Genomic DNA, 22,427 nt, shown 5'->3' on the forward strand with positions numbered 1-22,427 from the left:
ATGTGCTTTAAATAGTTTAATAGATACTGTTAATTACATTATTTCAATAAATACCTTCTTTTGTTTCATTCGATTTATTTTTGGACAGGCCCTTTTGGAAAGTTTTTTAAATACCAACATAATAAGTGTATTTGAAAAACAAAGAAATTACAATCCATTCAAAAGCACAGGAGCATTAAGATAAAATAACGGAGATACATAAGCGTTCAAATGAAACATCGCTCTTAAATCGCAGAGATCACGCTTAGCCAAGAGAATAACGGCACGAAGACACGGCATAAAAACACCTCCGCAGCCACAAATGATTGTCATGCTCAAATGATTTAAAAAGAAAACAAATGAAAAAATTCTGTACATTCATCATGTAAGGTAAGAAAGAATAGCCTTTGGAAAACTGTTCACCATTTATTTTGCGCATATGGCTTAAACTCTCAAAGCAGTGTCACTTTCACACAGCGGTGGACCTCTTGGCGTGAAGCATTTCTATGAGCAGATTGTTGCACGGCACTTCTCCGCACAGGTGCTTGTAGCACAGGAAGTCCTCGGCCTGCACGCTGAGCGACCGGACCTCAGGCAGCCGGAGTATGAGCTGACTGAAGCGGTCCAGACACTGAGGGTAAGAGTAGAGCGTGTACTCGAGCAGAGCGCTGTTCACCTGCTCCTGAAGGCTCTCCACATACTGCTGGTTCTCCAGGAGCTTTACATCTGCAGACGAGAGACAAATCATTACAGATCTCATAGGCTACATTCAACATGCAAGTCTTGGTGCTCAATTCTGATTTATTGCTCAAAAATTTTTTTTGTATTTTTTAATGGCTGTTCCCATTATTGTTTTAAATGTGGCCAGTATGAGATTTGAATGCAATCGAGACTTGTGTGCAAAAAACAATAACAAGACGGTGCGCAGGAAGCTGCCATATAGATGTACACTGATGTGCGCAGGTGATGAGGATGAAGACAGACAAGTATGGAGAAAAGGACAGTTTTTCTAGTTTTCTCTCAAGTTTTGAAGAGATCTCTTACTTTTTAGCTATCAGCTAATGATGGGAGAAATAAACCTTTTTGAAGGTTTGAATCAATTTAATATTATTTTTCTTGACAAAATGATTCACTGTTTTGAAGTGCTCTAAACACTTCACACTGTTGATGCCTGCTGGTATGGAAGCTTGTTTCCGCCACTGAATAAAAAAAAAGGAAATTGTTACTTTTTATCTCACAAGTCTGACTTTTTTCTCGCAATTCTGACTTTTTTTCTCAGAATTGCCTGATACAAACTCGCAATTCAGACTTTTTTTTCTCGGACTTGCTTGTTATACACTCGCAAGTTATAAAGTCAGAATTGTGAGACATAAACTAGCAATTGTGAAAATATATTAGTCTTATTTCTTCCTCAGAACTGGACTTTAAAACTCGCAATTGCGAGTTTATATCTTACAATTCTGAGAAAAAAAGTCAGATTTGCGAGTTTATATCTTACAATTCTAAGAAAAAAAGTCAGAATTTCGAGTTTATATCTCACAATTCTGAGAAAAAAAAAGTCAGAATGATGTGTTTATATGATGCAATTGCGAGAAAAAAATAATTGTGAGGAAAAAGTCGCAGTTACCTTTTTTTTTTTTATATTCAGTGGCAGAACGGGCTTCCATAAACTGTGAATGCAACAAAAACTTACACCAAACATGCATAAAAATAGCTTTTAAAACCCTTTTTGTTGTTTTATTCAAAGAATAATCTAACAAATGCAATAACTAATTATCTAATACCATTAAATATTAAGTGTCTGTGTTCTTTTATTAATTTAATTAATTAATTTAATTTTTTGTTCTATGGAAGGCTTTGCTAAACTGAACAATAAATGACTATTAACTACTACTCTTCCTTTTAACTGACCCTTGAAAAAAACCTGCCCCAAGTTACTGTGAAGCAAAGAGGAAACCGACAACTTGCCGACAGACAAGAAAAAGCAGGTTAATTTGGTATGAAACAAAGTCTTAGTTTTGTCTTAGGTTTAGCATTTTGTCACTCTTTAATGTTTCGTGACAGATCGCTGTAGCACATCAGTTCAAGCAGCATGTGAACCAAACAACTCTTCCTCTTTCGAAATGAACATGAATGAAAATCAGAGTTCTTGACTTCTTGTTTCATCCGTGAAAAGAAGTCAAAACACACCACTTATCAAGTTCAAGTTCACCAACATTAAGGCAGTTATTGATCAGATCGCCTGTCAATCAAACTCCCGGCCAAAGGTCGATTACACAAATTTGTTAATAAAAATATCTACATGTTTAACCATAGACACTTGTCACCCCTGGCAACAAACTGCTGAAATTTTGAAACATTTCTTTACTGAAATCAAGTGACTTTGGCAGTTTCATACCTGCTCCATATCTCTGGTTCAAAACAAATGATTTGCGAACGATTCAAAGCTTTCTAAGCCGTGGTTTGAAAATGCCCATCACTGCTGTCACCATAATACTTACTCCTCACTGTCCCTCCACTGATTACCATCATGGCTGCCTTCCATATTAACCGAGTGACAAAAGTTACATCTTTGGAGAGACTCCTGTTAGAATTGTGACTAACATTGATCTAAAGTTGCGTAAAAGTTGCATGAATGACCGTTGAGAATGAGCTCGCATTGCAAAACGTTTCATCAGTATCTGATTTTGCATCATATAAATTTCATATTGGTTGTGCTGTTACGAAAACACAAATCTGAGTCACATGTGAGAGAAGAAATCGGATTTGGGGAGTCTGAACATAGCCATATAATCCAAGTAGAGGTGTGTGTGTGTGTGTGTGTGTGTGTGTGTGTGTGTGTGTGTGTGTTTTACGCTGTAGTCTGTCTCTGCGTGTGTGTGTTTGGGCGACAATAGCTGGACCCATTAATGGAGAAATCAAAAGCATAACCAAACCACAACAGAAAATCAAACAACAAATAAAATGTTGATATAATAATCTTTTCAATACATTTGAAGGACACAAATTACTCAATAAAGCTGCTTTCATTTAGGCAAAGAATGAAAAAAATCAATGTGACAGAGTAAGAGGAGATGACAAATTCTTTTGCTTTCAAATGCAGTTTTCTCCTTTCAGCTGTTTGTTTATTGTGCCTAATGAAATTGAAATTGGACATTTCTAGGAGGTTTGTTGCTAAGTACAAGAAATTAGAGGTGCTGTGTTTATTTAATTGGGTGTCCACTATATTTATTAAACTGTACTGTATTTACGATATGATTACAATTAGTGCTTCCAAAATCAAAATATGTTGAAAATATTACTTAAATGATAAAGGGGAGACAAGGGCTAGTTTTCATGTAAGATCTCTGTAACTAGAAGGTCAAATTAAACAAATGTTTATGCACCTACATCTAGTTTGAACACACACTGGCATACGTTTAAAAAAGTCACTAAATAATGTAGGCCAGAAGACAAGTTATTTATTTTAGGAATGTCAGGATTTAACATTTGTATTGGAGCAATACAAATTTTGTCACGTGTTTACATTTTGTAATTTATACAATGTATTCTTTTTTTTTTTTGTCCAGTCAGTGGTTTGGCATTTTTGTGTTGTCTTTGAAATTTTTGCTGTTTCAGTAATTGTTTTGTAACTATAATAACTATTAAACTGTTCACATCTTTGCTTAATCTCTACTAGACTGTTTCATGACAATTTCCACTGTGCCAATTTACCATATTAGGGCATGTTGTCACATAAAATCATCATATATTGAATCTTTTTTTTCTTTTAAGGCAGTGGTTCTCATCCTTTTTGACTTCAAGACTCACTATTTCTCCCCCAAAAGCCCCATGACTTCCCCAGTTGTTTGTGATCTTTTTATTAATATTCATTACTTTATTATTTTTATACATTTTATTTTATTATATTTTGTTAATTAATAATTTAATTGATTTCTACATGATATAACATTTTGGAGCTTGGCATAACCAAAAAATAGAAATATTCACAAAATGTATAAAAATGCTCATGATGTTTTACGATTTGATTAATTTGCATGACTGTTCCATTAAAACAAAAAATGTCTTGATTTTTTGGCACTTTGGTTTGTTTTAATACTTGTTAATATGTTTTAATAATGTTTCAATACTCGTTAATTTTAAATCATCATGATGTTTGCTGAGACCCAGTTGAGAACTGCTTCAAGGTCTATGATTATACAAAATTAATCATTAAATCTTAACTTAACAACTTCCTAGAGAAATTAAAAAAATTCTTTGTGTTTTAAAATGCTTTTGTGTTTTGCATATTTTTTCTTCAGTTCCACTCTGTCACTCTGTAGACTGTCACTTTGCCCCTGTGTGTACTTAAAAGTCAGTAGAAGTGTGTGAATAGTGATGCAGTCATACTCACTGGGGTTGAAGAGGATGAGGAACTTCAGACAGGCCATCTCTCGTCTGTCCACCTGCAGCAGCTGCAGTCTCCTGGCCAGCTCCTGTCCCCTCTGCACCATACTGGCCAGAGGAGGTCCCGCGTCAGACACAGCCGACAGATCAACCTACAGCACACAGCACCTTCACTACACTCTCTCTACTAACATCTTCTGCTTTTCTACAAACAGTGAAGCTTTTATGTAGTGATATTATTGTGCTATGATGATTACGGCTGGAAACACTCACCTCTTGTCCTGTAATGAGTAGCAGACTGTTGTCTCTCCCATGATGCACCTGTCTACAGATATGATCCAGAAGCAGCAGCTCACTCCAGCAGTTATGCAGCAGTCGCATCTGATCTCCTACCTAAATCAGGAGAAAATAATGAAGAGTCATTACATGCTTACAGTATCAGGCCGTGCTACCGATTTATTTTTTGCATAATAGGTGAGAAATTCTGTCATCATTCATTCACATTCATTTATTCATGTCATCCCAAACCCACATGACTTTGTGGAACACAAAAGCATGTCTTTTTTGTTCATACAATGCATTTTAATGGGGTCAGTGTTGTTAAATTATATACTAAAACTATTGCTTTTGTTAATTGAAATAAAGCTGGAAAAACAAATATTAGATGAAAAACCTAAAGGTAAAAAATAAAAACTAGACCCGAGTCTTGCAGTCGAGGAGTGGGAAATAGTATGCGAGTCACAAAGGTGGACTAAAACTGAAATGTTAATAAAAGATAAATAAATATTTATGGAAAAAAAAAATTAATAAAAATGAAGCATGTAATAAAACTATGTAACACAATTACTAAAACTAACCAAATTACTCAAGTAAAAATGCAATATGAGATTATAATATATAGATGAGATTATAATGAGATTTTATGTTAATAAATACAATAATAGCATAGAAATAATACTAAAATAATTCTGAATAGGGTCCAATGTTGTTTTGGACCCCACTGACTTCCACTGTATGGACAAAAACAGTTGAACACAAAAGAAGATATTTTGAAAAAGTGTTTCTGTCCATACAGTGAAGATCAAGGGGTCCAAACCATCATTGGAGACCTTTGACTTTCACTGCTTGGACAAAAAACTGAGATATGTTTCAAAAGATTTTCTTTTGTGCTCCACAGGAGAAAAAAAGTCCGATTTGGAATGGAACAAGGCTTGTAAAAAGAGCTGACTGAATGGTTTGATTTGAGTTCTCAGAGCTTGCCTATAACTGAGTGTATGTGTATGTGATAAAAGCTTCAGAAACTGTACACAGACTATATCAAATAGCTGCAAACAGGAAATTGACTACTTTTGTGAAAATCAAAATATATTACACATACAATCTAAACAAATATGTAGTGACCAATATTTCAAAGCCTTGCCAACAATACTCCTCTCAATAAAAAGTCTCAAAAGGCCTTAACAACAGTCAATGTGAGACATTCAGGCGGTTTTACTCAAATCATAGTACAATGCACAAGCCAGAGCATGTCATCTCTGAGTCTAAAACCCAAAGAAATACAACCCTTGTATACAGATGAACAGCTAGATCATAAAACGAGGGAATGAGAGTCCTTGGGACGAGCAGCCGTCGAGCGCACATCGAATGCGCTGTATTTATGAGCACCAAATGATGACCTCTGGCACCTTCTCACCTCTCGTCCTTCATCGGCCTCTCGTCTTCCTCCCCCACTAATCCTCTGTCCGTATTCAGTACGCAGCGTTTTGAAGGCCACGTTGTGTCAGTATTAGGCACAGTGGGCGGCAGTAAAGCCCTAATAGAAGCGTAGTGCTTCATATATCAACCGCAGCTCAGACAAAATTACTCAAACCGTATATCCACATCTAATCCACAGCCTGGAGCCCCGGAAACTTGACCTCTCTCGCGGTTGTGGATACAAACCCTCCCTAGTATGTACACAAACATGCACTAAATTGAGTTTATCAAAGCGCTTTTTAATCCAAATGCACATTTTCCACATCGCGCGATACCTTTCAGCAGTCTGGAACAATTGCTGAGCTATTGCTGTACGGAATGTAATTAAATGTTTCTGAAAGCGTTGTGCCTGCAGGAGTCATCACTGGCATGCGTTTTCAAACTCTGACACATTTTATGCTAGCAATTGCAGAATGCTAGTTGCCATGGCTGCAGAATGGAATGAACTGCACGAAAAATATGCGACGGTCATGCAGGTGTGAATGTGGAAAAACAAAGTTTGAAATTCTGCATTATTTGCTTGAATTCATTGGAACATGCAGTCATTTATCGACCGAATATTCCGTCTAATATGAGTCGAGACTGATGATTAAGACATTTATAAGAGGTGAGGGCTCTGAGAGGGCAAATTCTATGTATGTCAACACTGTATCTGTCTCGGAATCACAGCAACAACGAATCTTTTGTGATTTGCAACACTCCCTGATGTGAATATAGCAACTGAGTGTCCAAATTCGAGATTCCAAATTCACATCTGATGCCTTTCTGCCAAAATTCCTCACAGGATGTTCACATCCATTCAAAACTTTTTGGAAACTGAGCAAGAATTTGGACTTTTGACACATATCAGTGATACCACTACAATCTAAACATTAAATGTAATCCTACTTTTAAAACTGCTTGACAAACATGCAGCAACAAAACATTCACAATATCTGAATGTCTTGGCGTGCCTAAATGTTATCTTTCGGTAAGATACGTGGTTTGGCGACAAAATAGCAGACTTTCTCCAAAATAGTATTAGATAAAACACTGCAGAGAATCATTTGGATGATCAGAGATGTGTCCACGTGTATAAACACACACATGCGCACATGCACCTTTGTCTTATCTTAGTGCTGTACCTTTAGTTCCTTGAAGAAGACACAGCTTCTTGCCCACTCGACTATTGAGAACAATGTCTGATCTGCCATGACACACAACAGGCTGGATGGCCGTGGTTTGTCCAGCTTCCCCTTGCCGCTTTGCTCCTGGTGAAGGTATGCACAGATCTTCCCTCTCACCTGGAAACATGAAGTGTAACACAGAACAGCAAAGTCAAACTGAGAAGTCAGTGTATAAGAATTTTGTGTGATATTAAATACATTTGCTCTGTTTTTAACTTAAATACTGCAGAATTGAAAAACAGAATAAAAAGTGTCTTATTTAATTATTATTTTTTTACTTAATATTGAAATAAATGTCACGTAATTTAATTGCAAATGTTGTTTAGTTCCCTCAAAATATTAAATACTAAAGAAAAAGTGGTAACACTTTACAATAAGGTTCTATTAGCTAAAGGTAGTTAATGCACTAACAATGACAAATAAGTATTTATGAATTTTTGGTAATCTTAGTTAATAATAATACATTGCCCATTGTAAGTTCATGTTAGCTCAGGTCCATCAAATGTTCTTAACAGATACAACTTTTGATTTTTGTATTGTTTTATTTGTAATGGGTTATGTACTGTTATATTAATAAATGTTTAAATGAACTAAGATTAATAAATGCAATGTACTGTATTTTTACTGTTAGTTCATGTTAACTAACGAAGAGTGGTTAACTATGGTTAACAAACGGAATCTTAAGTGATACCAAAAAATATTAGATTAGTAAACTAAAATATAGAACATCCAATTCATACATTTGAATAGTTAAATAAATAAAAATAAAAATGTTACACTTGTCTTAGGGTCTGTTTTGACCATCTAAGTTAGAAATACCAAAGGTTTGAATTGAACAATGCACCCTTTGAAATCCCAGAATTCTCCTCCCTTTAAAGGGACAGTTCAATCAAAAATAAAAACCCAACAATTCCATGTTATTCCAAACCTTTATGACAAAATTAAGTGGCAAAAGTCAATGGGGTCCAATTTTTCTTTTTTCTTTTTTTTTTGTTTAAAATCTTCTTTTGCATTTAGAACAGTTTTGTAAAAACTGTAAAGACAGTTTTTGAATTATTGTTCAATCATTAATAGATTTTCTATCATAAATGGAAAAAGTGATTTTTCAGGTAAACAACATTGTGCTTAGTTTAGTAACATCTAAGTTAACTGATTCTGTTCAAGTCATTTAATCGGACTAAATTAACCTGAAAAATTTGGTTACACCAATTTAAAGTAGATTTTCCCCTCTTTAAAGTGAACTGATTAATCTCCAGATGATTTAACTCATACCTGCTCCTCATCTGGATCACAGCTGACCAGCTCGAGCACCAGCGGGGGCAAGCCGGGGTTCATGGGGCTGGTGTGCGGGGACGCGGGCATGCAGCCGTCAGGGTATGGGTATCCCAGTGAGGAGTCTGGTGAGCTGGAGTACGCGTCTGGATATTCGGCTTTAATCGATCTGCTGGGTAAGGAGGGAGTAGTGTATTGGTACTGAGCTGGGAATGAACCATAGCTCTGCAGCGCTACACCCAGGGCCGGGGGGCAGAGAGGAGGGCAGTCGTACTCCAGAGAGGACAGAGAAGTGGGATGGAGACCTGAGAGCGATCCGGGAAGTGGGTATTCTGTCTGTGTGCTGGACAAGAGCGATGGGTTGGCCTCTATTTTAAAGCTGCTGGCTCTAATTAAAGCTCTCTTCTGCTGTTTCAGGGCACGGTCCCGCTTGTACATGGGACCGAACTTATTCCTTCCTCCTCTCATTCGATCTGTACGGACAGCTGGGAGGAAAGAGGTTGAGAGCGTTATAGGATGGATATCAAACTTATCAAATATTATTTACATTTTGCAGACATGCTGTTTGTCTGCTACAACTGGAAGTGTAAGCCTATTTTAAGAGCACAGTGGATAAAAGGCCAAATAAAGCAAGGAATGCTTGGCACGGTTTTGTTTAAGTAAGTCAGGGCAAAAGCAAATGGAGATTTCTCTTCATATGGACATTTTCCGGGCTGGTTTTTGTGAACTCTCAACATGAATCCGCGAGTCTTATCAGTACGTGAAGAATGTGTCACAGGCGCGCGCGGAAACAGGTGCTTCTCTGCACTCGGCCTGGGAATCGCGCGCCCAGAGAGCAAAATAAGACACTGACAAGGATATTTTCCATCCTAGAAAATTGTAAATTAAATAAATAAGTAATTTAATAATAATCGAAATTAATTTGGAAGAAAGTAAGCTTGGGTCACTTGATCATAAATGGCTATGAAATATAAAAATATTTTTTTAACAAGATGTTAACTGGTATAGACATGTATGTTGTCCAATGTGTCAAAACACATGGTTTTTATTACTTTTAAGCAAGGCTTTTTTAATATATACATATTTTTTAATCTTTCATCTTCTGAGTTTAAACTCCATAATGAGTGTCATTAAATATTCAATCATGATAATGAAATTTTGCATTAAATGGTTTCCATTTTCTCCAGATATATTTTATTAAAATGTCTTTAATGACAAAAGATGCTTGTTGAAATATACCATAAAAGACAATCAGAGTGGCTTTTTAATTGAAAACATATCTTATATATTTAATTTGGCTTCTTTACAGCAAATGTTTTTCTGTTTTCTCCACATGTAACTTTCCTAACGAGAAGCACGGCTCACCCTCGAGTCTCATGCCGACGCTGAGGCACTTCTGGAAGCGACAGAAGGGGCATCTCTTCCTCTGGGTTTTGTCAATGCCACAGTCCTGGTTCTGTGTGCACGTGTATCTCTTGTTATTCTGAACCGTCCTCTTGAAAAAACCCTGTCATGATGATGCACACAATAAGGATTATATTCTGTCAAGCTCTGTTTAAAAACAACAGCAATATAGCCTGTAATCATGGAGTTAACAGACCATCTAAAAAATGAGCTTTTTTACAGTAATATGGATGTAAATGTAGTCAAATGTAGTATTAATTTGCATACATAATGGAACCAAAAAAAATATATTGTGTTACACTTTATTTTAAGGTGTCCTTGTTACAGGGCAATTATACCTTTAAGTACGGAGTAATATTAACAACACGTGCTTAGGGTTTGGTTTAGGGTTATTTGCATGCATGCATTTATTCATAATATAGCCTGTACAGTTATTACTACGTACATTCAACATGCATAACAAGGACAGTGTAAAATAAAGCATTACAAAAGGCTTTTTGGTTTATAATTAACGATAAAAAAGCGCGACACGCACACGAGTTTAAATAAGTTAAATAAGTTTAAATTAGATTACCTTACAGCTTTCGCAGGTAAGAAGGCCGTAATGATATCCGGACACTTTATCTCCACACACCGGACACAACTCCTGCAGCTCCTCATCTGCTGTGAAGTCCATCACTCTCACAGATGCGTCTGTGACTGAGGCGACAAAGCATGCGGTTCTGTTAGAGATGCTAGGATCGTACTAAAAAAAAAAAAAAAAAAAAAAAAACTATTGTTTTTTTTATTATTATTGAAAAAAAAAAATACTTAGAAATAACCTACATTATTCCTCTCTTTTCAAGACCGTTTATTTGTGCATGTGCATTCTGACCACATTATAATAATGATCTAAACATCATATCAATTCCACAAGACAACTTTAGCACATAAAATAAAGCACGTACTATAAAATACCTTAGCGTAGGCTATCCCTGAACAGAGATCAAATAAAAATGTGTAAAAGTATCAAATCAAAAATATGTTAATGATAAAAAAATAATGATGTAGGGCTAGAGCTTTCGGTGCATCTGTTTTGTCGTGTATCTGGACACGCAGAGGAAAAGATGGATTTGATCATATTATTGACTCTTGCCATGCCTCCTATATGGACGTGACCACCCACCCACCGACCGTCTCCCACGCCCACTTCACACACACACACACACACACACACACACACACACACACACACACACACACACACACACACACACACACACACACACACACACACACACACACACACACACACAAGCTAAATAAGATGCTTAGTTCACCCTTAGATTTCGTGCTAAAAGAACTGAGCCGGCAATTATCAAAAGCAATTGTAATTCAAATAGCAAAATTATTTGATTGTACTTTCACTATACTTTCATAATTAATTATCATTTGCTGACGAATGAATGAATATTTACGATGAATACCAAAATGGAAATTAAAACTGCAGACCAAATATTCAAAGTGTTGAAATAATATAATAAAATGAGTCGAATTAATCTTCTGAATGTTTCGGAATAACTAACGATACAGAAAAGGTCCTTGCTGCTTTGTGTTCATATATATTTAATATAAGAAAATATATCAGTTTTAAACTGGTGCAAAAAGCTAAGCTTGATAAAGTTTGACGGAAAGAAATGGCTGCTTGAAAAAAAGATTTCACAGATTTTAATGGATGGCATAAATGGAAGATTTTCCTTTTAATAATCTTTTCAATGTAGGTGTCAGTTTAATTTAATATTTGGACCTGTTAAACCACAATTTAGGCTAAATTAAAATTAATATCAAATCAAATACAAGCTATTTCCTACTACTGAAAATAAAGTAAATTAAATAAAGTAAATAAATTATTTTAATAATATAGGCCTGTTCAATTTTTAGAGAAATGATGCATCTGCAAAATTAAAGTTAAAATGTGACGAGGATGAATGAGGCAAAGCGAAGCGCATTTTCGAACTTTTCTGAATTATTGTTTTCCAAACCTGAGACTTACCATTAATCTGCGTGTCCAGCATGCGTGAGCCGCTTCAAACGAGCGTTTTTATCATTCAGCTCCAGTGATATAACGCGCTCCGTCCAGAGCTTCAGAAACTCCAGGAGCGAATCTAACAGGTCTGAGGTCTTCCTCCGCACTGGATCTGAGTGTTGGAGAGGTCTTCATTGGATAACGCGCTCATGTGACAGCTCTCCAGAAGATGATGCGCGCCAGTCCTTATAGCCGCGGGATTTTATTATCAGACCAGCAAAAAATTAACCTGAAAAAAAAAACAAAAAAAAAATAAAAAACAGGTTTGGCCATTAATACTTAATGATTGGTATACATAACATTATTCACATTTTGTTATTTTATACATAGCTGTTTTCATTGTTTTATTCTCTCTCGCTTCGCTGTTTTAAAATAAGTTTATTATTATCCAGTGATATGATTACCTTACTTATTAGCTGATATAATTATGTTGGCATCTCGCATACAAGCCAATGTTGTCCTCTTTAAGATACACCAAGACTTAAAACAGTTATAGCCTACTTTCTCTGAGATATAGTAGCCTACAAAATACATCGAGACTCAAAACAGTTATTGCCTCCTTTCTCTGAGATATACAAAAAGAAATTGGGGTCAGTGACGTGGCAAAGTCTGAATTTATGAAGACATTCAAAAATACATTTAAAAAAAGGCAATTCACTTAACACTCGTTATTTTTTAATAAAAATAAACAAAATGAAATCTATTAATATATTGTTAAGAAAACAATAAATCAGAGGTCCATTATAGACTCTGTTTGTTATCGTCAGGCTAGATTTATTGATCTATTCATTGTGAAAAGTCACGCTTTGTTGAAATGAAATAAACTTAAAAAACTTAATGTGACTCACAAAAAAAGTATGATTTATCCTACCTTGAGAACTTCTTTAAAAATGACTATTGCGTGAAAGTGAAAGGAACTTATTTCAGTAATTTCTTTCACTTGATATGTCGGAATCATTAAATCCAGTGTTTTCACAAAACAGAATCAATGCGTTTCACAAACCAACTTGATTACAAAGATTACATTTCTATGAACTCCAGTGTGTTTTGAAAAGGATTTGTAAAATATTTCTCAATTTAACATCTCAGACGTCCTTTAGGCTGTTTGTCACAGACCCTTCAAATCCATGAGCAATAGAGGACAAAATGGGTTGCTCTCAGGAGAATATGAGGGGAACTAATGCATATTATTAGTCTGTCGCGATGCAGACCTAATCTTAGGCTATGCAACTTTACAAAAGCATGCATTTTTATTTGTATTTGTTTATGTTACATGCTTATTCATAATGCATAATAAAATAAAGCTTACATTGATTTATAGCCTATTTAACATAAAGGCTGACTGTCTGGAGTCAGATCTCTAGTCTAAATTGTCTTAGTTGTATGTGAAGTGACCGTCGCTTCGTGCAGTTAAACTGTGTCGCGGTGAGAGACGTGATAGTGTATCAGTTACCGCTGTCAAGGTTAGCAGTGTTATGCTGTGCTGCTGTGGCTGCACCGCTCGGGTTTGGCGTTCTGTTCCTGATATGAAGCGCTTCACCGCGATGCTTTGACTCCGGAGAGACTATTTTTGCTTGGCGAGCATTCCTCCGTCTTCTGCTAAAACATCAATGTCTGATAGTGAATGAGTAGGCTACACTGAGGACAGGGAGCCACATCTCGTGCTTTGCATGGAAAGAAGTGCTGATTGGCGAGCGGTAGATTTGTTAAGAGAAGAGCAAAGGGATACTGGAAACCCTTGTGAATAAAAAGTACGCATTGAATGTACACTTGTAGTGTAGGCTACTTCACATCTTTTTTTTTTCCTTTTTTTTTTTTTGATAGTTTTGATTTAATAAAATGAAACTTAAGTGTAGCTACTTGAGAATACGCTTTAATGACATGTCACTTCACTTTAAAAAAGTGCACTTATAAGTGCAATAGTTTTAAATTTGTTTTTATGTGTTTTTTTTGTCGCGCTTTAAAGAAGTACACTTATTTTAATGTGTAAGCGGTTGTAAATTTAACTGCAGTGTGTTGCTCAGTCTTACATTTAATAAATATAATTGCAACTCTGTTGCAAATGTAAAATTTCAAGTATATTGAAATACAGGACATACACTATTCAATATAAGTGACAATATAATGTACTGTAAATGCTTGCCAGTACAGTCGGCACACTTTAACCATATTTCTAAGACAATAGAAGTAATTTTGAAATTACATATAAAGATATACTTAAAGGGATAGTTCACCCCAAAAGAAAATTTATCATTTAATCACTGCAAGTGGTTCCAAACCTGTATGAGTTTATTTCTTCTGCTGAACACAAAAGAAGATATTTTCAATGATGTTGGGACAGCAGCAATCGACTTCCATATTTTCCCTTTAACTATCCCTTTAAGGAGTTAAAAAAGTACTCTTAAGTTAAATTAATTGGATTTGGTATAGGCCTATAATGCTTTTGCATTTAACTGAAAATATAAATAATCACATATATGAAAATATCAGCTCAAGTAGCATCTGCAAACAAACAATGGAACTTCACTTTTCTGAGCCATTTTCCCAAGGACTTTTAATCAAATGATCCCAAGAAGGTTTTATTAGATGTCAGTTCTGCTCAAGGTCACACAGGTGTCCTGTCAGAGAAACCACAGGTGTAGTTCATCACAAAATCACCAACATTTGACAACCATAATGTCACAATACCTTTGTCTTCGTTTAAAAGTGTATAGCATTTGAGACCTAACAAAATGACAATAACTGACAATTATACAGACATTTTGTTGAATTTTATTAAATTACATTCATACATTTTTAAATGTGACTTCAGTGTCCAAATATACATTTGGGTATCATTCTATATAGTTTATAGATATAGGGATTTTACTTCTAATACAAGAGTTTTTTTTGAAGAGATCCTTAATATCCCAATGTAATTGCTTAATTTTCTTACAAATAATGCATAGTCTTGTATTAATAACTATTATACAAACCCCCGGCAGTTCCCTCAAGCACTGGTTTTAGCAGATGGATGGCATGGATGCATGAATGTTTAAATGTTTTTATAAAAGCAAGAAGGCAAGTCTATGGAAGCCAGTTTTTAAGTCATGCCAAATTGTAGCACAGCATTGCAATTTACACAATTATTATTAATATTATTATGACGAGTGTGCACTTTTGCTGTTTCAAACTTCCTCCGTCCAGCTGTCACATCTTCCATCTTAAATGCTACATCACCTTTTGTCTCTTGCAGGGTTGAAAACACAAAAATGGCCTCAACAATAGTTCACAACAGACTGAGATGTTCTGGAAAGGGGTCGGGGTATTCTTGAGAAATTTCTTGCCCTTGAAGGGTTTCTAAAACTAAGACGTGTTCCTTTCCCGTTGGTGCCCGTTTGAGAGATTTACTTTGTCCATAAACAACAATGTCGTGTGCACGTTTTGACAGTCACAAGGTCAATTCCAAAGGCAGCCTTGGACACATACGGTATAAATATATTTACTGAAGTAGTAAGGCAGTGACAGGATGTTCATTTCAACAAGGCACACAGAGTATGTCTCAATATAGAAACAATACTCGTCATACATACTGTAATGCTGCTTTTGGAGCAATATCAGATTCTGGTAACAACGTTCTAATTGCCTATAAAACAGTTTAATTGTTGGCACTATTAGTGTAATACTAGCCTAACAAACCTTTGTCCTCAAAAGGAGCTTATAAGTCCATGCCTGCCAACCTTTGGATATGAATAGTATGTTAAACAGATGAATCAAAATTTTGAGCAAAACTCAGTCCCCCTTTGGCCCTCTGCAGACAGTCTTTACACATGGGATTTCTGGGCTCCAGCAGCTGGTAAGATCCAGTGCCAGAAAAGCCTCCTCATCCCACATGTTGTCAAGGCCGCAGCGAGCCTGTAGGTACACTACACACTCACAAGCACAAACATTCACTATCTAATTCTCTTCTCATTCATCTCAATGAGTGACCTGAAATGCCACATAAGAAAATCTCTTTAGAAACTCACACTCATGGCCAAATTAGTGCAGCCAGAACAAACATCTTTCTTAGCGTTGGTGGTGGTTGCGTTAAGTAGTTTAAAATGCTGCTTCTGTATCATTTCTGTTCAGTCCAAAAATTTTTTTTTGCATTGACAAATGTGTAAATCACGCAGCTCTCTACAGCCCCAAATTACTCATATTACATGCATAAAATTGTTTTTTTTTTTCATTGACAAATGTGCAAATCACACAGCTCTCTACAACCCCAAATTACTCATATTACATGCATAAAATGATGAATGCTAGCAAACAATATCTATATCTATACCTATATCTGCACTGTATCTATCTACTGTTCAAAATTTTGTGGCATTTTTTTGATTAAAAATACAGTCAAAACAGTAACTTTGTAAAATTGTTGCAATAACTGTTTTGCACTACAATATACTGTAAAATTTAATTTATTCCTGTAATGCAAAGCTGAATTGATAGCTCTTGTAATGTTGAATGGCTAGTCAATGGTTAAATATTAGAAAAAAAATAAAAAAAATTCTGATGAAATTGACCGTCTGCTAGCGGCCTCATGTCACAGAAATCAGTTAACTCTTAGCACAGGGACTCTTTCACCTAGATATCACACTATAGCGACTGTGTCTGTTCCCCGAACTTGAAAATACAAAAAAAAAAAAAAAAAAAAAAAAAAAAAAAAACGTCCAAACCAATTTAAGAGTAACAATTTAATTGCTGTTCAACAAATAAAATATGTATATAATACAGAGAAACAAATTCTAAAGCTTGGCTTATTGAATATCAGGTCCCTTTCTACAAAAACGCTTTTTGTAAATGATATGATCATACATCATAACCTAGATGTGTTATGTTAGAAACCTGGCTAAAATCAGATGATTACATTATTTTAAACGAGTCTACCTCACAAGATTTCTGTTATAAACATGAGCCGCATCCAAAAGGTAAAGGGGGAGGTGTTGCTTCATTTTATAACAATGTTTTCAGTATTTCTCAGAGGGTGGGCTTCAAGTATAAATAGTTTGAAGTACTGGTGCTTCGTATTACATTATTCAAAGAAAGAAATGTCAATGATAAATCCCCTGTGGTGTTTGTGTAATACTTCCATAAAAAAAAGTGTCTCACATGGCTCCAGGGGGTGAACAAAGGCCTACTGTAGCGACTCGATGTGTTTTTGTAAGAAAAATATCCATATTCAAAACGTAATAATCACTTTAATCTAGCTTGCGACAACAGTTGTACACTGAAGCAGTTTCGGAAGCATGACGTATGGGGTCAGCGTTGTGTATGCGCCGGTGAGTCCAACATTTGTTTACAGGATCAAAAGAAAACCAGTCTCCTCTTGGCTTATATCGAAATCCTCTGACATTCTTCTTTACAATCCTCATTTTGTACTTCTAATTAGTGACCGTTGTTTTGTTTTGATCTCTCCTCTGCTTTTCGCATGCGTCACTTCTGAGCGGCACATATGCAAAGCTGACCTCATACATAATTCCCCCGGAACTGCTACTGTTTACAACAGTGAGCACAAGCTAGATTCAAGTGATTATTAAGTTTTGAATAAGGATATTTTTCTTACAAAAATGCATTGATACAATTTTTAATATAACAATTTTTAATATAACTCCGACTGGATTCATCTGAAAGAAGAAATTCATATACACCTAGGATGACTTATTTGAATTTTTGGGTGAAGTAACCCTTTAATACTGTCACGTGGAATTGATGTTAACGGTGTTGAAATTCTGCAGCAAAGCGATGACATCTCAGATCATTATCTAGTATTGTGTAAACTCCAGATAGTTAAAACTGTAAATTCTACTCCTTGTTACAAGTATGGTAGAACCATCACTTCTACCACAAGACTGCTTTGTAAGTAATCTTCCTGATTTATCTCAGTTCTTCAGCATATCCAATAGCTCAGAAGAACTTGATGATGTAACAGAAACTATGGTCTCTCTCTTTTCTAGCATTTTAGATATGGTTGCTCCTTTACACTTAAGAAAGACTAAGGAAAACAGTTTGACACCGTGGTATAATGAGCACACTCGTGCCCTAAAGAGAGCAGCCCGGAAAATGGAGTGGAGCTGGAGTAAAAACAAAACTAGAGGTATTTCGTGTTGCATGGCGGGAAAGTACCCTATCCTACAGAAAAGTATTAAAAACTGCTAGATCTGATTACTTTTCGTCTCTTTTAGAAGAAAACAAACATAACTCCAGGTATTTATTCAATACAGTGGCTAAATTAACAAAAAATAAAGCTCCAACAGAATTGCTCCAACAATTCTAAGATCGATACTATATAATATAAAATTGTAACCATGCAGCCGTCAGCTACAGTATCGCATCAGATATCAGCGCTATAGATCCCCTGAGTAACAATTCCACTCATTCTCTACTATAGGACAGAAAGAATTTTATAAATTTGTTAAATCATCTAAACCAACAACATGTGTGCTAGACCCTATTCCATCTAAGCTCCTAAAAGAGGTGCTTCCAGAAGGTGCTTCTTTCTTATTCCGCGGTCACCGTAGCCACCAGATCCACTCTGTATCCAGCCCAGATGGTGGATCAGCACCTAGAGATGACCTCTACAGCCCTGAATTTCAGCGGAGACCAGGACAACTAGATGAGACCAAGAGATGGATCCCCACTGAATACCTTGTCTCCTAGATGGCCATAGGGACAAGACCACGGAACCAGATGAGTCCTCTGCACAATCTAACTTTGCTGCAGCATAAATCAACCTGCTGGTTCATCTGGCCGGAGGAAAACTGGTTCATTCCATTCAGCCTGGTTTCTCCCAAGGATTTTTTTTTTCCATTCTGTCACCAATGGAGTTTTGGTTCCTTGCTGCTGTCGCTTCTGGCTTGATTAGTTGGGCACACTTAATTTCCAGCGATATTGTCGACTTTATTGCACAGACACTATTTAACCTGAACTGAGCAGGATGATGATGTCACTGAATTCAATTTTGAACTGCCTTTAACTGAAAATGTAATGTTTTCTATTGTCCTTTTGCACTGGCACACTATTTTCCTACTTGATTTTGTAAAGTTGCTTTGACACAACTGTACTGTTAAAAGTGCTATATAAATAAAGGTGACTGGTGACTAGTGACTAATTATTGTTGTTATTATTTTTAATTATTATTATCAATGATCCAGAGGGGGATGCTGAATTATTTTTATACAACTTCTGAAATTAATAGATTTCAATAATATACACCATAAACCTACTAATTTCCACCAGGGATGAGTTTAATCAAAACCAAAAAAGATGACTCCTTCTTGGCCTATGGTTTTCTGGCATCTAACAGGCCTCTCACAGGCGTCTGCTGTGTCCTTACAGACACGCTCCTGGAGTGCGCCGGCTACAGGTGTGGTCCTCTCTTCCTCTATATCTCTTATTTCTCCCCTCTCATCTAATTCCCTTCAACCCTGACACACGCAGAACGCCTGCCATCTAATGCACCACACACACCGTTCACACACACGCATGCTTGAAGAGAAGCCGCACACACGCATGTCCTTACCCCTCGACCCTGACACACGCCAAACCGCCTAACTGATAGCAGCCAGCCACACCATTCCCCACATAATATATCCACCAGACCAACACAAACACACACACACACATACATACACACCCACACACTTCATCAGGCTGACATGCATTCCGACAGATGCAACCTTGTACGCAAACATTCCTCAAACATCGCCTCCATGCCTCACTATTGCTCCTCGCATTTCAAAAATGACATAAAACTATTTAGACAGTCAATGGTTTGAATTTCATTGCATTAGATACAAAAATATCAAAGAAATGATGCCAGAGCTTTTCTCAGAACTACATTCTTCTAGGCCATTTAGTTGCAGTGATTTGATTGGATGTGTGAAGTCAGATGACATGAACATGAGACACTTATGTTTGACAGATCTAAATACTTTTTGTGAAATACTCTTTTTGTGAAATGTTTTTCTTAAAAGTGAATTTCTTTAAAATAATGACTTGGTTTAATACTTTCACATTTTTAAGTGTAGCTGAAGTGTCAACTGTCATTGGGTCAGTAATGTGACATTCCTTAAGTTATATATAAAAATGTGTTTCATACGTACAGTGGTTTGGATAACTTCTTTGAAAGAAGTGTTTTATGTTTCCTTTAAAAATAAGCAATTTAAAAAAAACTTTTGTCCTCCAGACTTCTGTGTAACCAACATGCAGGAGTTGTTATGTGAAAATTATACATAAAAAGGAAATTTTATCCCCCTTACACCTACAAGGTCATTAACCTCAGTAGGATTTGTTTCTTTTTAAAATTATTATATATTTAACCTTGAAAAGGCATGTTTTGTTCAAGTTGAATGCACTGTTCAGTCAGATTTATTAAATGAAATTCATTTAAATGAGGTCATTACACTCAGACATTAGTAAAAGTACATTAGTAAAACATTAGTAATTACACTCAAAAAAAATTATGTGAACTCAGAAACCGATTGTAGTTAACAGAACTGAAACTGCTTTGTTTTGTTGTAGTAGCACATATTTGTAGCTGGCAGGTAACTTTAAAAGTGTAGTGTCAATGCGATTAAATGATTTTAATTTAGCTTTAATTAACAGTTAAGTTTGATCAACAAAATAGTTCACTAGTATTTTAAGCAATATACTTTTAGTAAACTTAAACGAAGTGCATTTACAGTAAAAAAAAAAAAAACCCATAAAAATAAGGTACAATGTAAAGTATTATTTAAAGAAACTTTCTGTATTGGTTTTTTTTACAGATGTTTTACTTGTATTTTGAATTTTGAAATTACACTTCATTGCATTGTATTTTAATTTCAGAAAAATTACCAGTACTTTGTGTGTGTGTGTGTGTGTGTGTGTGTGTGTGTGTGTGTGTGTGTGTGTGTGTGTGTGTGTGTGTGTGTCTGTGTGTGTGTGTGTGTGAAACAGTGTATTCGTTTCTATACCTAAATTGAGGCAATCTGTTTTGATAATAATCAGTTATCATAACTCTTTGGGTTTTACTTTTGTACTTGTATTTTGAAAATAATATTTAAGATGTGAAAATAATACTTAAAAATACTTAAGATGACTTTTTACTTAAATGCACTACTTTATACAGTGAAAATAATATATACACTACTGTTCAACTGTACTTTTTTTTTCAAAATGAAGTTAATACTTTTATTCAGCAAAGATTTATTATTTATATATGAAGTGAAAGTAAAGACTTTGATATTGTTACAAAAGATTCTATTTCAAATAAATAATCTACTTGCATCAAAGAGTCCTGAATATATAACTGAATATATTTACAGTTAGGTCCATACATATTTGGACACTGACACAATTTTTATAATTTTGGCTCTTTATGGCACCAGAATAGAATTCAAATGAAACAATCAAGATGAAATTGAAATGCAGACTTTAAGCTTTTTCAAGGGGTTGAACAAAAATACAACATAAAATCCTCAAGAATTACATCCATTTTTATACACAGTTCCCCCATTTTTAGGGGCACAAATGTAATTGGGCGAATAAATATAATCATAAAATATAGCTGCAAGGGGCCAAGCACTTCAAAGGCAAAATGAGGAGCTAAGCATAGCATGGGGCATCAGACCAACTACAACAATGAGTAATTAACGCAAGTTTAGGATGACACAAGCTTCTTCTAATATGATTTAATGGCTTATCACTTTTGACCAATAGGTGGCGCTGTTATCAAATCGATGTGGTGTGTTCTGTGTGAGGTAACAATGGCACACACAAAGTTTGGTGTCAGTATTTCAAAGCTTTGCAGAGATACAGCCTCAGATATAATTTGAGGCATAATAAAAACAGTTTTGTCTATCAACAAGAAATCCATAACTTTTTGTCAGCAATGTCTGATGATAATCTGATTCGATTTTGGTGAAAATTGGTTGAGGAGGAGTTCGAAAAAGTAGGTTTTCAACATAAATCAAAATGGCGGACAGGAAGTTAGGCCCACAATGGCATAATGGGTATCTATGTTGTCAGCATGACCCAAGGAATATTTTGAGCCCAGTTTCATTAAAATAGGTGTATGCAATCAAAAATGATTAGCATTTTTGGAAATTTCATAATTAACGTTTAACGAATGGTTTATCACTCTTGACCAATAGGTGGCGCTGTTACCAAAATGATGTGGCCTGGTCAGTGTGAGGTGACAATGGTGCATACAAAATTTGGTGTAAATATGTCAAAGCTTTGCAGAGATACAGCCTCTGGTGCAGTTTAGAATCTTTCCAGCAAATTTGTTGATGCACTAAATGAAAACCGTTTCATATATTGACACGAAATTTATAAATCATCTAAATTAATAGGCTATTGTAAACAAAAGTTATTAGTATTTTTTGAAATTTCAT

At 35.6% G+C, this 22,427-nt stretch overlaps 1 protein-coding gene across 3 annotated transcripts; it reads right to left on the reverse strand.

Moving 5' to 3' along the window:
• Positions 1 to 41: 41 nt before the first annotated feature.
• On the reverse strand, positions 42 to 12,249 carry LOC109059659 (steroidogenic factor 1). Of its 3 annotated transcripts, none has more exons than XM_042730269.1 (8): positions 11,995 to 12,249; positions 10,537 to 10,661; positions 9,924 to 10,065; positions 8,559 to 9,043; positions 7,245 to 7,403; positions 4,639 to 4,758; positions 4,373 to 4,517; positions 42 to 705 (listed from the first exon to the last, which is right to left on the reverse strand). In XM_042730269.1, exons 1-8 carry the CDS (start codon positions 12,014 to 12,016, stop codon positions 449 to 451), a joined length of 1,455 nt encoding a protein of 484 aa, XP_042586203.1. In that variant the 5' UTR covers positions 12,017 to 12,249; the 3' UTR covers positions 42 to 448. The 3 variants fall into 3 exon arrangements, with proteins under 3 accessions (XP_042586203.1, XP_042586202.1, XP_042586204.1); XM_042730268.1 differs by having other exon boundaries at positions 10,537 to 10,707; XM_042730270.1 differs by lacking the exon at positions 11,995 to 12,249 and adding an exon at positions 10,920 to 11,053.
• Positions 12,250 to 22,427: the final 10,178 nt, after the last annotated feature.

This window comes from Cyprinus carpio, chromosome B8, assembly GCF_018340385.1.
Source record: "Cyprinus carpio isolate SPL01 chromosome B8, ASM1834038v1, whole genome shotgun sequence".
Lineage (NCBI taxonomy): Eukaryota > Metazoa > Chordata > Actinopteri > Cypriniformes > Cyprinidae > Cyprinus > Cyprinus carpio.